This window comes from Scyliorhinus torazame, chromosome 6 (assembly GCF_047496885.1).
Source record: "Scyliorhinus torazame isolate Kashiwa2021f chromosome 6, sScyTor2.1, whole genome shotgun sequence".
In the NCBI taxonomy this organism is placed as follows: Eukaryota; Metazoa; Chordata; class Chondrichthyes; order Carcharhiniformes; family Scyliorhinidae; genus Scyliorhinus; species Scyliorhinus torazame.
This window is the reverse complement of record NC_092712.1, coordinates 308,109,393-308,134,683: the sequence shown is the minus strand read 5'-3', so window position 1 is coordinate 308,134,683 and position 25,291 is coordinate 308,109,393. Positions and strand designations below refer to the sequence as shown.

Sequence of the window (25,291 nt, the reverse complement as noted above, 5' to 3'; positions counted from 1 at the left end):
GTCTGACCCCAGACTGCCAGGTGCGAAGGCAGGCTGGGCAGAAGGCCTGCCTCTCTGTTCCACCACTTTGTCGCATTCAATTTTAAAGACAGGTTAAAACAAAAAAAAACAGCCCTCACCCCTAACCAGCCCAACATGGTCCCCATGCCCAATTTCAAGCCCGCCTATGCCTCTCTACCTATCCCAATGGCCTATGCTCTCCACATTGCCATGGTCCTTTATATTCCCTCTAGCAACTTGGTGCCAACTCACGCCAACCCAATACCCACACCCACCGCTTCCTCCATCCATGCCAACTCACCTAGTATCCCTTGACAGTTATTTGACAGCTTCAGCAGTTCCAGTACGAGTCTGAGCACTTTTTATACACAATCACGTTTAATTCAACAGCCCCATTGGGAATCCACCGAGTTCAGACCTCCTCTCACCTGGTCTAATCTGCACACTCCAGGTTTTACACTCGCGGCTGACCAAAATTCCACTTCTCTGGAGGCAGCGGGTGATTTAGGCGACCAGCTGCCTCTGTAAATCAGGCGTGCGCGGACCCCAGGCTGTTTCCCTCCCATCTGTGGTATTATTATACATGCCAGTAAAGTAAGAGTTAATAAAATGTACACAGAGAGCCACTCGAGGGAGCAAGTCTCAGAAGTATATAAAGGATGATGCAGAGCCTTGTGGGACAGAAGGTTGGAGTAGGTGGTGGGAGCAGGAGCTGGCTAGAAGGACTGAAGATAGTGAGAGAGCAAGAGAGTAGTTTATGATGTTAGTGGGTTAGATGTAGATGAGTACAGTGAGTATAGTTTATGTGTGATCAACTGTTTGTTTTCTAGGGATAAGTGTCAAATCCAGTTAGTACTGTTTAGTGAAATAGTTTTGTTGCTTTACAAGACTTGTTGTTCTCTGATCAACACTACACATCAAAGCCACCCGGATAGAGCAAGGCAGAGACCAACACACCGTCCCGCCCCTGCATAAATAGGAAATCCTGCATTCGGGAGCGGGAGTCAGGACATAAATCCGGGCCCTTGTTTGAGCATGTGCTGACTTCACTTTACCCCTAAGTGCATTACTGTACTCTCTGACCGAGTCCGATCTCTGTTCCCCCGATGTGGTAGCCTTTGTTTAACATCTGCTAAATCAATTCAGGCCACCGAGGGGCCCTGTGTGGAGCTCTGTCACATTTACAGCTCGGCTGTCGGGTGCGAAATAGCCCGGGGACAAAACAGCACAATGGGCGGACAAATGAGGCTGAAGGACTCTTGAAAATGCAGGTCTCAGCTTCTCAATAATGGGCAGGAGGGAAACAAATTCTGTTTCTAATTTAAATGCTGTTTATGATCTGCATCGTTTTTATTCTGTTGAGTCCACAATACATATATTTCCTCTCCTTAACTCCAATTAATTGCCAAAAAAAGGTTTTATTTTTCCCAGTACTGGCATGAATATGACCTTTAATTCAAAAACATAAAATTGGTTCCTCTGTACCAATTTGTCATGTTAATGAGAATTGCAATGTAGTTAAACCTTGTCTAATTTTTAAGCAAACAGCAAATGCAAAACATTGTAACAGAAGTCCTAACATTATTCTATGCTGCCTCAGAAAGAAAAACTTACTGCCTGTCTGGGATATTTATGAGGGCTTTGGGCTGGAAATTCAATCATCCTCCATGTCTTTTGCAGCCTTAAAATGGACACCAAAATTAACAATATGACGGTTGGACGTGTTCCTTGTGTCTCCAGATGGCTCCCTCCCCCATGCTCGCTATTATCCCCTCAACAACACCCACACACTCCCGATCACCTCTCCCCTCAAACAAGAACTATCCAAGGACTCCCACTGAGAATGCAGTGGCCTAACATTCATATAGTCCTTGCCAACGTGTTGCCCTGGGAAACCGAGCAGCGGCCTGCAGCTCGCCGATCTGATGTAAGTGAGGTCTGAGGCCCAATATCGGATAGGGTCAAGCCTCTCATTCCGACACAGGGACCGTTTCTCATGCCCAGTTCGCATTAGCAGACACGCGCCCACCATTTTCGCGGCCTATCTATCCACCCATCCTGTCAAAACTACTAAAATCTTACTGACTGAATTCCTAAGTACCAAATTACATTATAGTTGCTTGGTGGTACAGAACTTGAGTGTTGCTGAAAAAAAGAGACATGCTGTCGAAGATTCTTGCCTTGAACTCATCGGGACAGATGGAAGAACAGCAAATTTCAAAGGGAGCAACAATTTGTACTGTGTGAGGAAAGGGCACTGGTTGGTTGGCTAGTCAACTCCGATAGGTCAAGGCATTGCCATGGAGAATGCACCATAGTTTAGATTCAATCAAAAAATGGCACAATGCCTGGTGCCTGGACATATTCCTTTTGCACTGACCAATTAGGGTTGACTTGTCAACCAATCAACACCCTTTCCTCAAAGAGTATAAATTGTTGCTCTCTTTGAAATTTGGCATTCTTGCATCTGTCCTGACGACCGCAAGACAAAAAGCTTTGACAGCACGTTTGTTTTTTTCAGCACTAATTGTAGGAAAGGGGAGACGGGGAGGAATGAAGACTGCAATTCCAAATTGTTAAAGCTGGAAAAATATATGAATGGAAAGTGAAGATGATGTTTCTTTTATAGATAGTGGGCAGAATGATCCTCCAAAATGGCGGTGTCAGGTTCTGACTGCAAACTGGTGTATTTTTCCCCAGAGAAACAGCCGGGTTTTCACCCCACATCGTATGGCCATTTGTCCAAAGAGAGCAGTGGGGACAGGAGGGGAAAGACGTCAGTAGGCCTGGCTCCACAGAGATCGGTCATCCGTTTTTAAAGGGTGCCCCAGTCTTAAAGCTAAGGAACAGGCCTCTCCTCCCAGGCCCCCAACAGACATCGGGAGCACCCCCCCCCCCCCCCACCCCCACCAACCCAATAATCAATCATCACCATCAATCTCCCACCCCACTACCCCCATCCATCACCGCTGGCAATCTCCAGCCCCATCGTCGCCCCGCCCTCGGGACCCATCTCTGGTCCCACCCCATGGCACTGCCAGGCTGGCATTGCCAGGGAAATGCGGCCACCGCCAAAGGGCCCCTAAATCGCGGCCAGTGAAAGATATAGCAAAGGCAAGAGAGTGGGAGGAAGGTGCACAACACCATGAGGAATCATTGTGGGATATTTCACTCAGCAGTAAAGGCTTTTAGAAACACAATTGAAGGAGTGAAATATTTGTCCAAAACGTGAAAACCAGCCACATTAGAATCATGATCTGTAGATGGTAACTTTCAAACAATCCGGGTTAATGAATTTTTAATTGTCCAAGAATAAATTTTTAATTTAAATTGAATTTAGCTGTGAGGAGAATTACTTCATAGCATGAATTCATGGAGAGGCATATTGCATGAATAGAGTGACAAGGGTAGGAAGTCTTGAAACTCTAAAAATAGGATAAAAGAATTAATTTTCCAATCTAGTTTGGGTACCTTCCATTCGCTTTTCTGCAATGTGGCGTGCCTCAAAATCTGACATCCACACTATAGTCGTTATGGTTCTGTGTACCACTGCGAAAGAGAGGTCATTTCACGAATCGGCCCTCCCAAAGAATAACACAAGACTGGAGCTTGTACACTGACTTCAGTTGACTTCTAACCAACTGAGGGCAGAATTATCCCCTTTCCTTTTCTGTTACCACCCTCTTCAGGCAGCCAGGAGGACAAGATGGCGCAAGATGCAGCAATCCACTACGGCGTTAAGAAGGAACAAGCTGTAACGGGGGTGACAATGGATGGGTCATTAGACATGCACGTTCCTGAAAAGGTACTGCTGGGCGCCAACTTCGATGTTGGCATAGAGCTCAGAAACAACAGTGGCGAGAAACGAAGCATGACCGTACATCTCAGCGGAAGTGTAGTCTTCTACACAGGTGTCCCGAAAATCCAAATCAAGGACAAGACCATTAAAGTGACTGTCGAGCCTCATAAGGGTAAGTAAGACCCACTGGTCTAGATTTTCTCACTCTGGGTGTATTGGGGCCAAGTTCCTGGGGTAGGGAGTGCGGGTCTGCTTGGATTGGGGAAACAACAACAAGTATGTATTTGGAGCGGGGCTTCGCAGAATGGTGTTTTCCAATGTTCTGACCTACAGGACATAATTTTGAAAGGACATCCATTAAAAATTGCTTTTCCACACAGCTAGGGAATCGATTGTGGGTGTTGTTGATTTCCAGGATGTGGGTGCACAACACGGAATCTTTATTTCACATTTTTTAACAGCTGTTATTTTGTTCATTTTCTCGACTGAAGACTTTGATCCACACCAGGGTTTGTGAGGACCCCTCGGATTATTTTGCCCCAGCGCTATTGTTGGACATCAATGGGTCTCCCAATCGGAACCCACCCTTCTCGAAGAAGGCGGAGCTATCCAGGGGTGATGGTCAGATTAACCTTCGTGGAAAGTGCTCTCTGCATACGCACCATCTTGTTTATGCCTGGATCTGCAGACAATCCTTGTCCAATCTGGCCGTTAGTATGAATGGAGATTCTTATTCCCAAAGGAGTCTCGGACAACACATCAGGAGGGATCACAAAGCCAAATAAATGCTTCATTGCAATGTTTAATTGTTTCTCAGAAGAACTCTGATCGCAGTACACTTGCAGTCACTCCATCTCCTACCCTCAGCACCATGAGGCAGCAGTGCTAACCACTGCGCCACCATGCCACCCTTGATGTTGAGCTTCTTGAGTCATATTGGAGCCGCAGCCATCCAAGCAAGTGGGGCGTATTCCAACACACTCCTTACTTATGCCTTGTAGATGGTAAACAGGCTTTGGAGAGTCAAGAGGTGAGTTACTCGAAGGATTTCCAGCCTCTGACCTGCTCTCGTAGCCACAGTATTTATATGGCTCGCCCAGTTGTGTTGGATGGTAATGCCATTGAACGTCAAGGGGAGATGGTGGCACTTGAGCTCATGTTCCCGGAACATTAGCCTGGATTACTCAGCCAGTAACATTTTCACTCTCTCATCATCCCCATGTTAGGATAAATGGATTGACTTATCTTGACCACCTTTGTGAGATCATCGAACCTTTCCCTATGCTCGAGACAGCTCTTGGAGTGCTGGAGGTTGTAGCGACTGCCTTGTTTCCCTCCACAATGAGTGTGCCACCTTCTTCAGGGGACTTCCTGCCCTGAGTGCCCCCGGATCAGTTCCTCCTTACCTTGACTTCTGTTCCTAGTGCCTCCACATACATCTCAAAATCTTGATGAGCTACCTCTGTAACCTGGCACTGTTTGAAGCTATAAACTGAACTTTAATTGGCTGAACTAGAGCCCCCCCCCCCCCCCCCCCACACACACACACACACACACACACATTGCTGATGAGGATATTTGAGGAAATAGCGCTCTCATCCCTTCCTGTCTCTGGAACGTCCTCTCGCCCTGAGGACCTCTGAGATCACTGCACCCCTCCAATTCCGACCTCTTTCACATCCCCGATTTTAACTTCTCCATCAGTGGACATGTCCCCAATTGCCCAGATCCCAAGTTCTGGAATTCCCTCTGTAAACCTCTCCGCTTCTACACCTGCTTCTCTCCTTTTAAGATGCTCCTTAAAAATGTACCTCATTGACCAAGCTTTTGGTCATCTGTCCTCATATCTCTTTTTGTGACTTGGGAACCACTTTTGTTTGATAATGCTCGTGGAGCTCATCACTGGCGCTCACCTTACCTCAATCCACGTCTGCACCTGAAGTTCTGCTAACGAGCTTACCATGAACAATTTCCTTCAAAGAGTTCACAGCTGTCATTAGAATCTGACTAAATCCTTCCAATAGTCATTCGACCCTTAAAGTGCCCTAATTTCCCTTTTTGTTCTGTTTATTAGATTAATTTGCAAAACTGTTCAACTATTTCCTAATCACCATAAACTTCATATTGAGGTTTACAATGGCAGGGGGTCCAGGGGGCCCTGCGGAACTCCACTAGCGAGTGACACAATACCCTCTAAACCTCAACCCAATTCAATTCACCTCATCACGTACGACAGTCACACTTTACCCAGTTATTAATCACCTGCCTTTTATTGCTGAGTTAGTTTTCATTTCAGATTGCTCATTTGCCACAGTCGTACTTCCTAGTCGAGCTAAGTTCTCTGTTTGTTAATTATCTGAAAGTTCAATAATTCAGAAGAGTATGTTTTGTCCCTGGATTACTGTCACAAATTGGAGCGAGGTTCATGCTGTGTTTTACACTCAGTTCTTCACACGTGGATTTATGAGGGATTTGTACCAAGTAAGCAATCTGACCTGAATTACTGGACAATTTAGGACAAAGCACGTCACCACTTTCATAAAGCAATACTATTTTAAATTAAAGGGACAGCTCCAAACTTTGAAACAAATGAAACTACAATGATCTCTGTTCAAAGTCATTTTCCTAACCTATTTCTCTCACTGATCTCAGCTTACCAAACACAGGTGAAGATCAAGTCAAAGGATTATGAGGATCACCTTGTTGAACAAGCCATTCTGTACTTTCTCATCAGTGGACATGTAGATGAAACAGGGCAGACTCTTGCCGCCCAGAAGGTCGTAACCCTGCAGATTCCAACGCTGAATTTAAGAGTAAGTCATGTGTAAACTCTGAGTTAAACAGTTGTTCCTGGCAAAAGATGGAAGCAAAGTCCTGCTGACAAACAACAAAATGGTCAACGGATTTATTTTTGCCCTCACCAAGAAGAGGGGTTGTTTAGTCCTTTACTGAAACCTGCTTCCAGCTCAAGCACCGAATGACTGTCAAACAGTCACTGGTCAGCCATGACAGTGAGGTAAAGAGTCCTCGGTCAGCCATGACGGTGAGGTAAAGAGTCCTCGGTCAGCCATGACGGTGAGGTGAACAGTCCCAGGTCAGCCATGACGGTGAGGTAAACTGTCCTAGGTCAGCCATGATGGTGAGGTAAACATTCCCATGTCAGCCATGCCGGTGAGGTAAAGAGTCCTCGGTCAGCCATGACGGTGAGGTGAACAGTCCCAGGTCAGCCATGACGGTGAGGTAAAGAGTCCTCGGTCAGCCATGACGGTGAGGTAAAGAGTCCTCGGTCAGCCATGACGGTGAGGTGAACAGTCCCAGGTCAGCCATGACGGTGAGGTGAACAGTCCCAGGTCAGCCATGACGGTGAGGTAAACTGTCCTAGGTCAGCCATGATGGTGAGGTGAACAGTCCCAGGTCAGCCATGACGGTGAGGTAAACATTCCCATGTCAGCCATGCCGGTGGGGTAAAGAGTCCTCGGTCAGCCATGATGGTGAGGTGAACAGTCCCAGGTCAGCCATGATGGTGAGGTGAACAGTCCCAGGTCAGCCATGATGGTGAGGTGAACAGTCCCAGGTCAGCCATGATGGTGAGGTGAACAGTCCCAGGTCAGCCATGATGGTGAGGTGAACAGTCCCAGGTCAGCCATGATGGTGAGGTGAACAGTCCCAGGTCAGCCATGATGGTGAGGTGAACAGTCCCAGGTCAGCCATGATGGTGAGGTGAACAGTCCCAGGTCAGCCATGATGGTGAGGTGAACAGTCCCAGGTCAGCCATGATGGTGAGGTGAACAGTCCCAGGTCAGCCATGACATTTCAGAGAGCAGTTAGGAGAGGGCCCTGTTGCTATGTGTTTCTGCAGTCAAGTGTAGGCCAGAGCGGGTAAGGACAGCAGATCTTCTCCCCTGAAGGACAGTAGTGAACCAGATGGGTTTTCAATGCAAGCCAATAATCAGGATCATTATTGAGACTAGCTTTTTATTCCAGATTTATTAATTTAAATTCCTCCAGCTGCCATGGTGAGATTTGAATTCACGTCTCAGAGCATTAGACCAGGCTTTTGGATTACTAGTTACATTAACACCACCATCCCCCAACAATGAAATACTCAGCCGATCAGCTGAGTATTTTTGTTAGCTTTGTCCCCAGGTCCCAGAGTTAAAACACATTTAATCAACTGTCTCATGTAGTTTTAGGCCTTCTATCAATTCTGCAGACAGTTACTGGTTCAATAATTTGCTGATTTATCTTACCTCCAAGCACCGACTACAAAACAATGCCAAAGTGGGAGTACCTTGCACTGCAATGAAGAGGATGCACACATCATAACACATAAGGTCAGAAGGGAGCAGAAAGTAGCTCAATAAATGAGACCCACATTTATTTTTATGTTCAACTGGGGCTAATTCGGATTGATTCCTGTTCAGATCCTTCCATAGTTGCAAAACATGGTGAGCACGAGATGTTTAATAATTAATTCTCCAAGTATCTGTGTATTTAGTTGTCTTTATCTATATGCAAAGCAACAAATTAACCAGTATTTTATAATCTACTTAAACAGAATTCTGGCTGTGCTGTCTTTGGAAGTGAAGTCTATGGGCAATGCAGAATTTCTTTCTCCACAATCACAGAACAGTGCGCGTGTTTCCGACGTGCTTGTGATTAATGGAGCGTTGTTTTATGGTACCTGCATTCGATATTAGAGCCAGCACCATAGGTTACATGCTGTTCTAAGCAAATAGCATTTCCTGGTCAAGAATTTCATCCAAGCTGCTGAAACTTTGCTGGAAAAGTATAAGAAATTCTTATTCCAAGGAAATTTCCTGTCCGTGATCTTGAGATCTCCTGATGATTATTTAACTGATTCCGTTCTGATATTTGCCGAGTGGTTCACATCCGTCTGTCATTCTGCGCAGAACAATAATCCATTTTTGGAAGCGTTTTTCTTTGGAATCCTGAGGCATCCTCTGCTCCAATGGGTACGGCCAAACTTCCATCTGGACGGCTTTCTTCGCAAACAAGGTGGAATCTTACTAAAAAACGGCCAAGTGTCAGCTCTGGCGGGAAAAACGCAATGAATCCCAAGTCGACGGGATTTCCCATGGAACCTTGAGCCTGTTAGGAAACAATAGTGATTTACACAAATGTGGACCAGGCGTAACGGCATTGTCACCCTGGTAAGGAGACTGCCAGGGTGCCTGTGTGGCACCGCGAGGGTGCCAGGCTGACGATGCCAAGGCGTCCGGGTGCCACGTTGCCCGAGCCAGAGATGGGGCCCTTAAGAGGCGGGGTGAGGCAGGGCTTGAGAACCCCCTATTGGGCAAGTTGGGTGCAGAGGGGGAGGCCCGGTGGCCACGGTGGGGTGGCTGAGTGGGGTCAAAAGATCAGGGCGGCATTTAAAAATAGTGTTCCCATCCGCGAGTCATCTTCCTGCGCTGGCGGGTTGAGATCAGCAGTGCAGGAAATGAGGGAAGTGCAGCCTTGTCGGGGTGTTCCTCTCTGAATCCAAATAAAACAGCAAAGTCCCGTTAAATAGCCCAATGTTTCTTGGCGCTGCAGGCCAACACCCCACTAAATGCACGCAAAATGAGATTCTATTTCCTGTTGAATCGCAGCCATAATATTTCATCGCTGTTAGAAGCATGGAAGAAAACGATGGGCTGGATTCTCCGATTTTGAGGCTACGTCCGGAGGAAGTGTCTAGTCCCACGATGAAAAAATTGGCGAAGCCCCAGCCCTGACCCTCCGACCGGTGAGGGGCTAGCAGCCGAGCCACGTAAAGGGATGGCTTGCACAAAATAAACGGCCGGAGAATTGCCGGGACCGTGGCCCGCATCCGCACAACATGGCGCCGGCCGCGCGCGGACGCGACTTGTCAGCTTGCGCCCCCCCCCTGGATCCCCCCTCGCCGCCCCCGGACCACCACCCAGCCCTGGCTGAAGACCCCCGGCCAGGGGCACGGCTCCCGCCACTCCACCCCGACTGTGGTGGCGCTGGACACAGTCCGCAACTGCCACGCTAGGCTCATGAAAACTGAGAGCACAAGTGAAGCGTGCTATCGGGAACTCGGCCCATCAGGGGCGGAGCATCAGGGGAGGGCCCTCAGAAAACGTCCTGAGGCTGTCCCAACGTACGCCCCAATGACGCCGTTCTGGAGGGGGCGGGGCACTTGAAAACAGCCCCATTTGGTCGTAAAAAGCGATCCTCCGCCCTCTCAGCGGTTTCGAAATCGCGTCGGCAAGCGGAGAATCCCGCCTCATTTCTCCCATCGTATCTGTACTGGTATCATTTATTTTCTGGTCAAAGCACGGATCAGTTTCAGAATAAACATGTTTGTCTGTAAAGTGACCTGCTTCCCTTCATTTTCTATACAGCCTCGAGGGGAGAGTAAATTGGCAGCAGGCTCCTACCCCACAGCTTGGCAAACCCAGAAAAGTCCACAACACAAAAGCAAAATACTGCAGACGCTGGAAATCTGAAATAAAAATGAAAAATGTTGGAAATTCTCAGCAGACCTGGCAGCGTCTGTGGAGAGAAAGAGAAAGGGAGTTCACGCTTCAGGTCGCGACCTTTCACCAGAACTGGGAAAAGTTTGAAATGTCGCAGGCTTTGAGCAGATGAAAGGGAAAAGGTGTGGAAGATCAAAGGGGTACGTCCGTGACAGGGTGGAGGGCAGGAGAGGTTCAATAACGGAGAGTTCAGTGGAACAAACGTCAAAGATAGCGACGATGGGACAAGTAAAGAAACAAAGGTTGTGTCTAGATGTGATGGGAAGGGTAGCTACGATCCCATCATTCAAGATTGGGACATTACGATCACCACAGATGTTCTACCTCCGCCACCAGTCTGTCTCTGCCAGGCTATTAAAGTCTGGCTTTATGAGACAGATTGTGGTTCAATATCATGGATTTTAATTTTCAGAAGACTCTAAATTGAAAGCATTCCTCTCAGTGTCTGAGGAAAAATAAAAATGCAATTAGGTTTTGGATGGCAATGATGGAATAAAAGAAAGGCCGTTGTCTAATCTGCTATCTTATGTTTGTAGTGGCCTTATCCTCGATCTCTCCACATTCAAGAACCAGTCAACCAGAACCAGTTTCAATGAAGAATCCAGTCAATCAGAAACACTACATTTTCTCAGACAGCAGCTGCTGCTAGTGGTTCTGCTGTTTGCCATTTACACCTCTTCTAGGCCCATCTTTCATTTGTTTACTTATTTCATTGTCATCTGCTATTTGCCTTGCAACGTCATCCCTTTTCTCAATTAATTTCCTCTTCCCTCCACCCATTCACAGGCCTTCCCTTTCGTCCTTCCCTCCCCTCTTTTCCCTACCTCTGTACCTACTTAAAACCTGTTGTATCTACTCACATAGAAGCAAAATACTGCAGATGCTGGAGACCTGAAATAAAATCAGAAAGTGCTGGATAAGCTCTGTTATATCTACAACATTTTCCAGTTCTGCTAAAAAAAGTGTGCGAACTTTGTTAACTCCGCTTCGGAATCCACGGACTCTCTCTGACTTGTTAACCATTTTCTGCTCCTATTTTAGGTTACCCGGCATTCGCAATATCTTGCCTTTGTAATCCAGTCTGTTTCTCTCACCTCCTCTCAATTTAGCCAAGCCGATGCATAAAACAATGTTAAAATGTTAGCCATTGAGGGAAGCACGGTGGCAGTTTTAGCACTGCTGCCTCACTGTGCCAGGGACCCGGGTTCAAGTGGGGTTATGGGGATGGGGAGGGGCCTGGGTAGGGTGCTTTTCAGAGGGCTGGTGCAGACCCGATGGGCCGAATGGCATCCTTCTGCACTGTAGGGATTCAATGATTGTGACAGTTAAGGTATTTCTGCGAATTGCTTTCTCTGGAACTTTCACAGTTTCTGTAGAAATCTTGGTCAGGCGACAGGCCAATCATCAGGGGCAGTTCCTAATAAATTTGCTTTTGGGATCTCTTTCCAGGTTGAAGACCCAGTTGAGTATGGGCGTGAGGTAACCATCATCATTGAATTTACAAACCCCCTCAGAAAACCTCTGAAAGAGGTGGTTCTTCGCGTTGATGGACTTGGCACACTGAAGCCCAAGTTGAAGTTATTCAGGTTGGAAAATTATGTTTTCAAAACATCAGTTTAAATGACTGCGAATAAAACCTTTACACGGAATCACGCTTCTGCCTTGGTGGATGCCCCTTCATGAGCACATCTTCATATTCAACACAAAAATTAGTCGATAAAGAGTGGTTTTAAAAATTAATTTATGGGCTATGGGTGTCGCTGGCCAGGCCTATATTTATTGCCCATCCAAGTTGCCCCTTCAGAGGCTGGTAGCAAGCGCCATCTTGAAATGCTGCATTGTAAAACCCCATCTGCTCCAGGCCTGGTGAGAATGCAAAATGTGAGTGAAAGCGAGGGGGGGGGGGGGGTCAACATTGATTCCCTCTATCAGGCAATAAGGTGCAGATCGAATAGGCGGGGAGGGGGAAGGTTAAGACAGGATAGTGGGGGTTACGAATTGACCCTAAGTTATGAAATCTGCTTATGAATTGGTGAAGATGCCCCTCCCCCTAAACCAACCTTTGGTATTCCAGCTGTTACACATTCTCCCCGAAGCTAAAATGGTGAAAAATAAATTCAGATCACAAGCAACGAACCACCAAGAAAATTGTGGCAGTGGGTCAGAGACAGGGGTGTGAAATGGCAGTGGGTCAGAGACAGGGGGGTGAAATGGCAGTGGGTCAGAGACAGGGGTGTGAAGTGGCAGTGGGTCAGAGACAGGGGTGTGTGAAGTGGCAGTGGGTCAGAGACAGGGGTGTGAAATGGCAGTGGGTCAGAGACAGGGGGGTGAAATGGCAGTGGATCAGAGACAGGGGTGTGTGAAGTGGCAGTGGGTCAGAGACAGGGGGGTGAAATGGCAGTGGATCAGAGACAGGGGTGTGTGAAGTGGCAGTGGGTCAGAGACAGGGGTGTAAAGTGGCAGTGGGTCAGAGACAGGGGTGTGTGAAGTGGCAGTGGGTCAGAGACAGGGGTGTGAAGTGGCAGTGGGTCAGAGACAGGGGTGTGAAATGGCAGTGCGTCAGAGACAGGGGTGTGTGAAGTGGCAGTGGGTCAGAGACAGGGGTGTGAAGTGGCAGTGCGTCAGAGACAGCGGTGTGTGAAGTGGCAGTGGGTCAGAGACAGGGGTGTGAAATGGCAGTGGGTCAGAGACAGGGGTGTGAAGTGGCAGTGGGTCAGAGGCAGGGGTGTGAAGTGGCAGTGGGTCAGGTACAGGGGTGTGAAGTGGCAGTGGGTCAGAGACAGGGGTGTGAAGTGGCAGTGGGTCAGAGACAGGGGTGTGAAATAGCAGTGGGTCGGAGGCAGGGGTGTGAAGTGGCAGTGGGTCAGAGACAGGGGTGTGAAGTGGCAGTGGGTCAGAGACAGGGGTGTGAAGTGGCAGTGGGTCAGAGACAAGGGTGTGAAATGGCAGTGGGTCAGAGACAGGGGTGTGAAGAGGCAGTGGGTCAAAGACAGGGGTGTGAAGTGGCAGTGGGTCAGAGACAGGGGTGTGAAGTGGCAGTGGGTCAGAGACAGGGGTGTGAAATGGCAGTGGGTCAGAGGCAGGGGTGTGAAGTGGCAGTGGGTCAGAGACAGGGGTGTGAAGTGGCAGTGGGTCGGAGACAGGGGTGTGAAGAGGCAGTGGGTCAGAGACAGGGGTGTGAAGTGGCAGTGGGTCAGAGACAGGGGTGTGAAATGGCAGTGGGTCAGAGACAGGGGTGTGAAATGGCAGTGGGTCAGAGGCAGGGGTGTGAAGTGGCAGTGGGTCAGAGACAGGGGTGTGAAATGGCAGTGGGTCAGAGGCAGGGGTGTGAAGTGGCCGTGGGTCAGAGTCAGGGGTGCGAAGTGGCAGTGGGCCAGATACAGGGGTGTGTGAAGTGGCAGTGGGTCAGAGACAGGGGTGTGAAGTGGCAGTGGGTCAGAGACAGGGGTGTGAAGTGGCAGTGGGTCAGAGGCAGGGGTGTGTGACGTGGCAGTGGGCCAGAGGCAGGGGTGTGTGAAGTGGCAGTGGGTCAGAGACAGAGGGGTGAAGTGGCAGTGGGTCAGACACAGGGGTGTGAAGTGGCAGTGGGTCAGAGACAGGGGGGTGTGAAGTGGCAGTGGGTCAGAGACAGGGGTGTGTGAAGTGGCAGTGCGTCGGAGTCGGGGTGTGTGAAATGGCAGTGGGTCAGGGACAGGGGTGTGAAGTGGCAGTGGGTCAGAGACAGGGGTGTGAAGTGGCAGTGGGTCAGAGACAGCGGTGTGTGAAGTGGCAGTGGGTCAGAGACAGGGGTGTGAAGTGGCAGTGGGTCAGAGACAGGGGTGTGTGAAGTGGCAGTGGGTCAGAGACAGGGGTGTGAAGTGGCAGTGGGTCAGAGACAGCGGTGTGTGAAGTGGCAGTGGGTCAGAGACAGGGGTGTGAAGTGGCAGTGGGTCAGAGACAGCGGGGTGTGAAGTGGCAGTGGGTCGGAGGCAGCGGTGTGAAGTGGCAGTGGGTCAAAGACAGGGGTGTGAAGTGGCAGTGGGTCGGAGGCTGGGGTGTGAAGTGGCAGTGGGTCAGAGACAGGGGTGTGAAGTGGCAGTGGATCGGAGGCAGGGGTGTGTGAAGTGGCAGTGGGTCAGAGACAGGGCTGTGAAGTGGCAGTGGGTCGGAGGCAGGGGTGTGAAGTGGCAGTGGGTCAGAGACAGGGGTGTGAAGTGGCAGTGGGTCGGAGGCAGGGGTGTGTGAAGTGGCAGTGGGTCAGAGACAGTGGTGTGAAGTGGCAGTGGGTCAGAGACAGGGGGGTGTGAAGTGGCAGTGGGTCAGAGACAGGGGTGTGAAGTGGCAGTGGGTCAGAGACAGCGGGTGTGAAGTGGCAGTGGGTCAGAGACAGGGGTGTGAAGTGGCAGTGGGTCAGAGACAGGGGTGTGAAGTGGCAGTGGGTCAGAGACAGCGGGTGTGAAGTGGCAGTGGGTCAGAGGCAGGGGGGTGTGAAGTGGCAGTGTGTCGGAGGCAGGGGTGTGTGAAGTGGCAGTGGGTCGGAGACAGGGGTGTGAAGTGGCAGTGGGTCAGAGACAGGGGGGTGTGAAGTGGCAGTGGGTCAGAGACAGGGGTGTGAAGTGGCAGTGGGTCAGAGACAGCGGGTGTGAAGTGGCAGTGGGTCAGAGACAGGGGTGTGAAGTGGCAGTGGGTCAGAGACAGCGGGTGTGAAGTGGCAGTGGGTCAGAGGCAGGGGTGTGTGAAGTGGCAGTGGGTCAGAGGCACGGGTGTGTGAAGTGGCAGTGGGTCAGAGACAGGGGTGTGAAGTGGCAGTGGGTCAGAGACAGGGGTGTGAAGTGGCAGTGGGTCAGAGACAGCGGGTGTGAAGTGGCAGTGGGTCGGAGACAGGGGGTGTGAAGTGGCAGTGGGTCAGAGACAGGGGTGTGTGAAGTGGCAGTGGGTCAGAGACAGGGGTGTGAAGTGGCAGTGGGTCAGAGACAGCGGGTGTGAAGTGGCAGTGTGTCAGAGACAGCGGGTGTGAAGTGGCAGTGGGTCAGAGACAGGGGTGTGTGAAGTGGCAGTGGGTCAGAGGCAGGGGTGTGTGAAGTGGCAGTGGGTCAGAGACAGGGGGGTGTGAAGTGGCAGTGGGTCAGAGACAGGGGTGTGTGAAGTGGCAGTGGGTCAGAGACAGGGGTGTGTGAAGTGGCAGTGGGTCAGAGACAGCGGTTGTGAAGTGGCAGTGGGTCGGAGACAGGGGTGTGTGAAGTGGCAGTGGGTCAGAGACAGGGGGGTGTGAAGTGGCAGTGGGTCAGAGACAGGGGTGTGAACTGGCAGTGGGTCAGAGACAGGGGTGTGTGAAGTGGCAGTGGGTCAGAGACAGGGGGGTGTGAAGTGGCAGTGGGTCAGAGACAGTGGGGTGTGAAGTGGCAGTGGGTCAGAGACAGGGGTGTGTGAAGTGGCAGTGGGTCAGAGACAGGGGTGTGAAGTGGCAGTGGGTCAGAGACAGGGGTGTGAAGTGGCAGTGGGTCGGAGGCAGGGGTGTGAAGTGGCAGTGGGTCAGAGACAGGGGTGTGAAGTGGCAGTGGGTCAGAGACAGGGGTGTGTGAAGTGGCAGTGGGTCAGAGACAGGGGTGTGAAGTGGCAGTGGGTCAGAGACAGCGGGTGTGAAGTGGCAGTGTGTCAGAGACAGCGGGTGTGAAGTGGCAGTGGGTCAGAGACAGGGGTGTGTGAAGTGGCAGTGGGTCAGAGGCAGGGGTGTGTGAAGTGGCAGTGGGTCAGAGACAGGGGGGTGTGAAGTGGCAGTGGGTCAGAGACAGAGGTGTGTGAAGTGGCAGTGGGTCAGAGACAGGGGTGTGTGAAGTGGCAGTGGGTCAGAGACAGCGGTTGTGAAGTGGCAGAGGGTCGGAGACAGGGGTGTGTGAAGTGGCAGTGGGTCAGAGACAGGGGGGTGTGAAGTGGCAGTGGGTCAGAGACAGGGGTGTGAACTGGCAGTTGGTCAGAGACAGGGGTGTGTGAAGTGGCAGTGGGTCAGAGACAGGGGGGTGTGAAGTGGCAGTGGGTCAGAGACAGTGGGGTGTGAAGTGGCAGTGGGTCAGAGGCAGGGGTGTGTGAAGTGGCAGTGGGTCAGAGACAGGGGTGTGAAGTGGCAGTGGGTCAGAGACAGGGGTGTGAAGTGGCAGTGGGTCGGAGGCAGGGGTGTGAAGTGGCAGTGGGTCAGAGACAGGGGTGTGAAGTGGCAGTGGGTCAGAGGCAGGGGGGTGTGAAGTGGCAGTGGGTCAGAGGCAGGGGGGTGTGAAGTGGCAGTGGGTCAGAGACGGGTGTGAAGTGGCAGTGGGTCAGAGACAGGGGTGTGTGAAGTAGCAGTGGGTCAGAGGCAGGGGGTGTGAAGTGGCAGTGTGTCGGAGACAGGGGGGTGTGAAGTGGCAGTGGGTCAGAGAAAGGGGTGTGTGAAGTAGCAGTGGGTCAGAGGCAGGGGGTGTGAAGTGGCAGTGGGTCGGAGACAGGGGGGTGTGAAGTGGCAGTGGGCAGCGGGGAAGTGTTCCCCGCATTCCTAAAATTGCAGAACCTGGTTTCTTTCCACAGGTCAAAGGTGATTGACTCCAAATAAAAACAGAAAATGCTGGAAATATTCCGCAGTCTGGGCAGCAGCTGCAAAGACAGAAATGGAGTTAAACTTGCCCAGAAATGAGCAAAGGCTGATAGTGAGCGGGAAAAGTGGCGTTGGAGCGACCAACAGCAGTGTCGGGTTCCTCCAGCGCGTCATCCCAGAAATAGAGTGAAAAATCTAAAATGGCGGATCCATCACATCCCATGGCGGGTGGATAGAGCCCCCCCCCCACCCCCACTCCCGCCCCCAACCAGCAACTTAGTCCCTCGAATATTGGGGTGACATTTTTAAAGTCCGCCCCCCAATGCAAAGAAATTCACCTTTCAACACCCCTCCCCGCATTCCCCCCAACAATGGCACCCAGCACTGTCCAGTAGGGGACAGTGGGACCTGGGCGTGACCACCCCCGCACTCCCCCAGAGTGCTGTGCTCCCCTGAGCTCCCCTGGGAGGTCTGCTTGCCTCGTGAGATGAGTTGGGTGGATTTATTGACGTGGGGAGGGGACAATCCCATTGCACATTTACGTCAGCGTTAAACACGATTTGGTCGTTCTCGCGAGAGTTTCCACTCCCATCGCCGTGCCCGCCTGACGGAAACAGCAGCGGAAATTCCCGGCCCTTGTTTCTGGTCTGAAAGAAGTTTGAAGCAGCTTAAAACATGTCACATCACACCGCCATCGTCTTCAGCGGGGGCAGGCTTCATGAGAGACCATTGCTGTTAGGCCTCTGCCCACCATCCTGTTTTCAGCAAATGGATGTCAGGGGCGAAATTCTCCTACCCGCCCCGCCACATTTCTGCCCCGACCGGCCGGCGGGAGTCTCCGTAACACCGGCCGGTCAATGGGGTTTCCCATTGTGGGGCAGCCCCACGCCGTCGGGAAACCCCCGGGCGCCGGCAAAACGGAGACTCCCGCCGGCGGAGAATGACGCCCCTGATATCACACGTGAAAATCTCAAACTGCTGGATTCTCCCGCTGTGCACGCACCTTCTGGAAAAATTGGAATGTCCTGGGAAAATTCCTCTTAATGACCTCCTCTCAACACCCTTAAGTGGCTTTGCACTGCTGCTGGTTGATTTGCCGCAACAGCGCTGACGACGGGCTGGGGGATTATTACGAGGACGGAGCAGCACATTAGGAAGCCAGCCCAATGCATTTTTGTTTCGCTATGCCTCTGTGACTTTCTTTTTCCAAGATGAAAACAGTTGAGATATAAAATACCCAAGGCCAAATTGTTATCCGCACATATATCCAGCCAGGAATTATTCATTAAATCTGAATAGAATTGTTTCAGTTAGTAATAAAGAAACACTTTTTCTATTTGCAGCATCATCCCAGAAAATTCCACCTTAACCACAAAGGAGTGGTTTATACCCTGGAAGCGGGGCCCACGGAAAGTGATCGCGAGTCTGGACTGTCAAGCACTGAGGCAGGTTGTCGGAGAGCTGGAACTAAATGTCATATAGGAAAGGGAAATGGGACAGGCCCGAGAATCTCCTTTTCTAACGCGTAAAAAAAACCTGTCATGGAGAAGTAATCTGGAAGGTGCACTAAATGGGGATTTTGACACGTGCAACCTCTGTTTCCAAGCTTGTTCCTCATGTCGCTGTATTTTTTCACTTCAGCCAATACCAAATTAGTACAGCACTCCAGAACGTATCCTTGTTAAATTTTATGTATCTTCCCTGTAACATTTTTCAAACTTTGAAATGCTTGTTTCACTGTATATTGGATATTTATAGATTAGAGCAGGGCTTTTCAATAGTTATTCCTCTTCACCTGTGGCTATGGTCCTGAGACCCTTTTTGAAGTGACATAATCCACTAAAATGTGTCAAAGGAATTTAGATTCAAAGGAATATGCAGATAACACGTAGAATTAGGGACAGATTTCCCAGCCCCGACCTTCGCGGGAATGGCCGCAGGCGTGATGGAAAATCTGGTGGGCCATTTAAAGGCCCGTAGACCTCGGATGTCAATTTCCAGTCTCGGGGTGGGCGGGAGTGGAAACCCCCGCTTGTAGTCATATGAAGATACCCTACATTGTAAGTTTCTGAAATAAAGGGCTTCTTCTCACCTGCTTTCCCTCCTATTTCTATTTGTCCCCCCCCCCCCCCCCCCCCGTCCCCCCCACCCCCACCCCGACCCCATTTCCATTCTGCTGTACTGATGCACAGATACCAGAGGGGGTGCTGGGGGTGGGGGGGGGGGGGGGAGGTTGCTGGGGAGGTGCAGTCTGTAGGCCGGCAGCAACAGAACCAGCTACATTTTTGGCTATCTCTAAGTAGAGACCCTGCTCCCTTTGTTTTCAGCGTCAAGTGTATTCAGATTTTTAAAATATTGCCATTAACCTGTTTTGCTTTTCTTAAAATGCAATAGGAAACACAATATTAAACATTTCTATCGTATTTTACCTGTGTAACCAATAAAAAGACAGCTGAAATTGTTTTAAGTTTTAAGGTTATGTCATACAGGGGTTGGTTAAATAGGGCTGGAGGCAACGGTTGTGGAAGACCAGTGAAGTTGGACTTTGGTCTTGCCAAACCTTTAGAGTTTTATAACCAATGTATCTGAAGCAGCTTTCTGCCAGGATATTTCCTCATTCTCTCCCGTTAGGGCACTTCCCACTCAACAGATGCATTCTCACAAACTACCACCCCACGTTCTGGCCAGCTACAGTCAGTGCAGTAATACAGACCAGCACCTGTATAACCTTGTTCCGAAATCAAACGACTTTGAACAGTGGTCATGTTGCAAATGGCAATGCCACCCAAGGCCCACGCCCTGTTGGACTTGACTCTTTGACAATTGAGGACCAAAACAGTTCACCGTATTCCAGGGGTGGTCTAACTAGTGCCTGGTATAGTTTTAGCGAGACTTCCCTGGGCAGGGATGGGCAATAAATGCTGGCCGAGACTGCGACTCCCACGACCCACGAACGAATAAGAAGAAAGGATCTTCCGGCTAGCGAGATCTTCCATTCCCGCCGACGGTGCACCCCCGCCATGGGTTTCCTGGTGGCGTTGGGTCGGTTCAATCCATTGACAGCGGCGTGACCAGAAGATCCTGCCGCCAGCCAATGGTAGGCTGCCTCCAGCCACAGAGGAACACGCGGCAGGGAGGCCAGAACATCTCTCCCAGAGACCTTTCATACTTCCCTTTGAAAGAAAGGCCAACATTCCATTTGCTTTCCCTGTGACCTGCTGAACTTGCACGCTAGCTTTTTGTGATTCATGCACGAGGACCCCCCCAGAAAACAAAAGTTGTCACTGAATCACATAGCATCTATGAGGGAAAGTAACAGGTGGCACGGTGGCATAGTGATTAGCACTGCTGCCTCGCAGCTCCAGGGACCTGGGTTGAATTCTGGCCTTGGGTCACTGTCTGTGCGGAGTCTGCACATTCTCCCCGTGTGTGCGTGGATTTCCTCCGGGTGCTCCGGTTTCCTCCCACAGTCCAAAGATGTGCAGGTTAGGTGGATTGGCCACGTTAAATTGCGCCATAGCGTCACAGGATGTGCAGTTAGGTGGGGTTATGGGGTTAGAGCAGGGGAGTGGGCCTGGGTAGGGTGCTCTTTCAGAGGGCCGGTGCAGACCCGATGGGCCGAATGGCCTCTTTCTGCACTGTAGTGATTCATTTCTTTGATAACTGTGGCAGGCTTTTAACAGCTTAAAGGAGGAGAGAGGGGGAAAGTTTCAGGGTCGGGAATTCCGGAGCTTCGGAACTGGAGGGCTGCAAGCCTGGTCATCATTGGTGAGCACAGTAAGAAGTCTTACAACACCAGGTTAAAGTCCAACAGGTTTGTTTCAAACACTGGGCGCGATTCTCCCAAAGGGAGACAAATGTCCTGACGCCAGAGTGAAAACCGGAGTGTTTCACTCCAGCGTCAGAGCCTGCTCCCAGCCCCTATTCTCCCGCCTCCGGGGGGCTAGGAGCGGGGTCGCGTATTTTATGCGCGCTGGGCCCTGGTGCCGTGTAAAAAGCGGCGCCGCGTAAATGATGCGGCCGGCATCGCATAAATGAAGTCACCCGCGCATGCGCGGTTGCCGTCCCCCCCGAGGCCGCCCCGCAAGAAGGTGGCGGATGGATCTTGCGGGGCGGCGGAGGAAAGGAGGTCCTCCTTTACAGAGGTATGCCCGCCGATCGGTGGGCACCGATCATGGGCCAGATCCCATCGGAGGCCCCCCCCACAGGCCCCCCCCCCCCAGCGTTCCCGCACAGTTCCCGCCGGCAGCGACCAGGTGTGGATGGTGCCGGCGGGAACCTGTCGTGTCGGAGCATCCGCTCGGCCCATCCGGGCCAGAGAATAGTGGGGGTACCGGAGAATCGCCGATGTGAGTGTCTCGGGCAATTCTCCGGCTGGCGCGGCGCAGAACTCGACGGGGCCGTTCTCGCCGGTTGCGAGAATGGTGGGACGGCGGCGGACCGGCGTCGCACGGTATAATGGCGCGGCCGGCGATTCTCCCAACCGGCGCGGCCTTGGAGAATCGCGCCCACTAGCCTTCGGAGCACTGCTCCTTCAGAAGTGGCAGTGCTCCGAAAGCTAGTGTTTGAAACAAACCTGTTGGACTTTAACCTGGTGTTGTAAGACTTCTTACTGTGCTCACCCCAGTCCAACGCCGGCATCTCCACATCTTCATTGGTGAAGCAATTAAATCCTCGTCTGAATCACACAATTGTTATGGCACAAAAGGGGACCACTCGGCCCAGCATGTATGCATCAGCTTGCCAAATGAGCACTGTGAAATAGTGCTAATCTTCTGCCTTTTCCCCGTAACCCCCGCACATTATTTCTATCCAAGTAATCGTCTCATGCCCTCTGGAATGCCTCGATTGAACCTGCCTCCACCAGACTTCCAAGCAATGCATTCCAGACCCCAACCATGTGACTCTACTCCACCAGTATGAATTTTGGGAAGTTTGATTTCTGATGCACTTGACTGAGATTAGTCAATGGTTTAGGATTGGAAATCAGTGCAGTGAAAGAGAATGTGGGCCACACATCAAAGGCTCTCAAAATTTACCATCATTCTTTTTAGGAGGCCACAAATGATATATTGCAGAGGGAATAAGACTTCAAGAATATAGTTGTTTGTTCAAATATTTATCTCTGCAAGCAGCCTTGTCTGCTAAGAGTGCTTATTAAGAGATCATGGACTGATTCGTGATAGACATTCCCAGTGATCAGACTCTATGCTGAGAATGCATATTCATGATACATTATAACGGAGCTTACTGTATTCCACATGTTCTTATTAATGTGCTCAATCATTATTCCAACCTGATTGCTAATAAAGCTAACTTTGCTGTAACTTCAGCCTGAAAGTCTTCTTTGTGTTACTAAAAGATTAAAGTTGAATTGATATGGTTCTTTTTTCTGCTACAATCAGTTAACAGGTTACTACAATTTCTCTCAAAATGATATGAACACAGCTTCAGTCTCCTACTTTGCAATTGCAGTGCTATGTTGAGGCAGAAATCAGGGTCCAAGCCCCTCCTTGTAGGGAAAGTATGTGCGACTCAGGATTGCCCCTTGGTCCTCTTCAGAGGAACCTCGGTGCAGAACTTCACAAGACTACTTGGCTGAATGACCCGAGGAGAGGAAGGTGAGACAAACAGGGTGAAGACCCTTCAAAACAAAAGAAAGCCAACAACATCAGCAAATACCGCTTGAGCTTTATGTTAATAAGACTTCCCCTTACTTGTCCAATTGATTTTGCATTCTTCTATCTGTTCTGTATTAAATCTAAGGACTAAAATCTTCCGCAGGAGAGTGACCAGGAACCTCCCCCACTTTTTGCACCTGCCTTATTGGGTTTACATGCTGGTAATCAAGCTGTTTGACCAGATTATAGAATCCCGACAAGGAGGTGTTGTCTGTAAAACCTCAGATGTTTTACCAGGTGACTTTCTTTGTCAGATGAACAAAGGACAAATACAAATAAAAGTGTAAAATTCAACCAAATTTATTATTAAACATGGTAAACAGTCACCCCACTTAAGTTATCCCAAATAATAATAACTCTCTCAAGGTTCTTAATACTACCCGTGCAGATGAATTCAGTCCAGTTGGCGGTCCAATTTTTTGAGTCTCGGTTGTCTCAGGATCTTCGTCCGTGAAGGTGGGTTTCGCACGTTGCTTCCTTCCGTCTCTGGTCGGTCGTCCAATCTTCTCTGCGCCGAATCTTCACTGGGGAGGGTCCTGGGTAGTCGCTCTTTATGCCCCTCTGTGGTGAATGATATCTGCATACATATGTACCCTTAATGCGTAGGCCCCTTTAAGACCGGGTTTGGAACCCTGGGGGACTCCGCCTCCGGCTCCGCCCCCAGGAAGCTGTATACAAGGTTACGTTCAGTAGGCAGCGAGCAGTGAGCACACTTCTCGGCAGCTGTCTGGTTTTCTGGCTATTAAAGCCTTTGTATTATCAAACTCCTCTCCTGAGTCGTAATTGAGGGTATCTCAGTTGCCGAAAGCAACTCTGCAGGACCCAGGAACCCATCCCCAGATGTCCATCTCTGCTTGTATTGTTTGTACATAACCTCCCTCCATACATGGTAATGGTGGGAGAACTGGGTGCCAGAATATCTAGCTCTATCCGGACAACCCGAAACAATCGATCCATATGAGTGAGACTGATTATCTCCTGAAGTGTTGTTGACAGGGCAGATCCATACATGGCCTGGCACTCTGTCTGTGTTCAGTGCACTCGATCTTGGCCAAGCTCAATTTCTCAGCAGGCCTGCCTGGAGCTGGCTGTGGTTTAATTTAAAATGTCCAATTCTTAATTTAGAGTGTCCAATTTTATATCGGGCCTAAAGTCAGGCCTCTGTCCATTTTACTACAGAGATCATTTGACCCATCGGGTCAGTACTGACCCTCTGAAAGAGCACCCCGCCCAGGCCCACTCCCCCCGCCCTATCCACGTAACCCCACCTAACCTTTGGACACTCAGGGGCAATTTAGCATGGCCAATCCACCTCACCTGCACATGTGGAAGGAAACCGGAGCACCAGGGGGAAACCCACGCAGGTGCGGGGAGTATAAAACACTTTCCATAGCCAGAGGTAAGGACTGTCCATCGCACCACAAGAGTTCCTTCAATTTTACACTAAACTAATGCAAGAGATTGCATTAATTACAAGGATTGCTCGCGGTTTGGAAGGGTCACTGGCAAGGCCAGCATTTATTGCTCACCTGTTGGGCAGATGATGATGAGCTGCCTTCCTGAACTACTATGGTCTGTGTGGTGTAGTCCTGCCCACTGTGCTGATAAGTAATCCGTTGCCAGATTTGAACAATTATATCGCAAATATTACTTTACCTTTCACTTTTGGTCCTCTCTTTCTCTTTGCAGAGTTTGAGAGCTTTTTGATAGAGCGAATAAGAGACTGTTTCAGTTGCTAACCAGAGGGTACAGAGTTAAGATAATTCACAAAAGAACCATGAGGAGAGTAATAACTTTGCTAATATAGGGTATTGTTATGTTTTGGAATATACTGCCCGCAAGGCCGGGGAAAGCAAATCCAGTAGTAACTTTACATCCTCCAGCACTGTGGAATGGTGGCACAGTGGTTAGCACTGCTGCCTCACGGCGCCAGGGACCCGGGCTCGAATCTGGCCTCAGGTGACTATCTGTGCGGAGGCTGCACGTTCTCCCCGTGTCTGCGTGGGTTTCCTCCGGGTGCTCCGGTTTCCTCCCACAGTCTAAAGATGTGCAGGTTAGGTTGGGTTACGGGGATAGGGCGGGGGAGTGGGACAAGGTAGGTTCCTCTTTCAGAGGGTTGGTGCAGACACGATGGGCCGAATGGCCTCCTTTTGCGCTGTAGATTCAAGAGCTGAAACTTGCAGTGCTACGACGAACAAGTGAGGACTCTGACTAATTTAAACTCCTTCAAATAATGAGATGAATGTCCTCATTCTGGGTTGTATGGTTTCTTTAGTCCTATTAGCCTGGATTTTTTTATTTGTGAGATGGGAAAATGAACACACAATCTGTCCATGTGACATTCTCACCAGGGACCTCCTGCTGGTCTTTCTTGAGCAACTTCCTTTTGCGAGGGCCACGAAGAATCCAGCACGAGTTGAAGGATAGAAAGAAATAACATTTATTTACAATAACATATATATACAACAGCAGCAGCAACTCCCTTGCTGCTCACTCTTCTCTAGCCGGTTCCAAACTGGCCAGCTTTATTTATGCAGGGAATCTGCTAATGATTTCTCCGCCCCTCCCCTCATTGGGGAAGCTCATACTCCCAAAGGATTGTGGGATTGCCATTAGGCCCCAGCCAGTGGTAAGCAGGCAGGTTATAACACTGCCATAACTTCAGTTATGGATCGTCAAAAACCTAGGGCTTTATGGGGCCTGCAAAAGCAGGTAGGGTGTGGGAAATGGCTAGGCAAGGTAGAAGTGGAGGGCCCAATGA

General features: G+C 50.2%; 1 protein-coding gene across 2 annotated transcripts in view; it reads left to right on the top strand.

Moving 5' to 3' along the window:
- LOC140425576 (coagulation factor XIII A chain-like) overlaps positions 1-18,976 on the top strand; it is a 140,906-nt gene extending 121,930 nt beyond the window's left edge. For both annotated transcript variants that reach the window (XM_072510022.1, XM_072510024.1), the window contains exons 12-15: positions 3,690-3,971; positions 6,452-6,612; positions 11,755-11,891; positions 18,193-18,976. In XM_072510022.1, the coding sequence (XP_072366123.1) occupies positions 3,690-3,971; positions 6,452-6,612; positions 11,755-11,891; positions 18,193-18,331 (719 nt within the window). In that variant the 3' untranslated portion in view covers positions 18,332-18,976. The remainder of the gene's footprint in view (positions 1-3,689; positions 3,972-6,451; positions 6,613-11,754; positions 11,892-18,192) is intronic.
- The last annotated feature ends 6,315 nt before the right edge of the window (positions 18,977-25,291 follow it).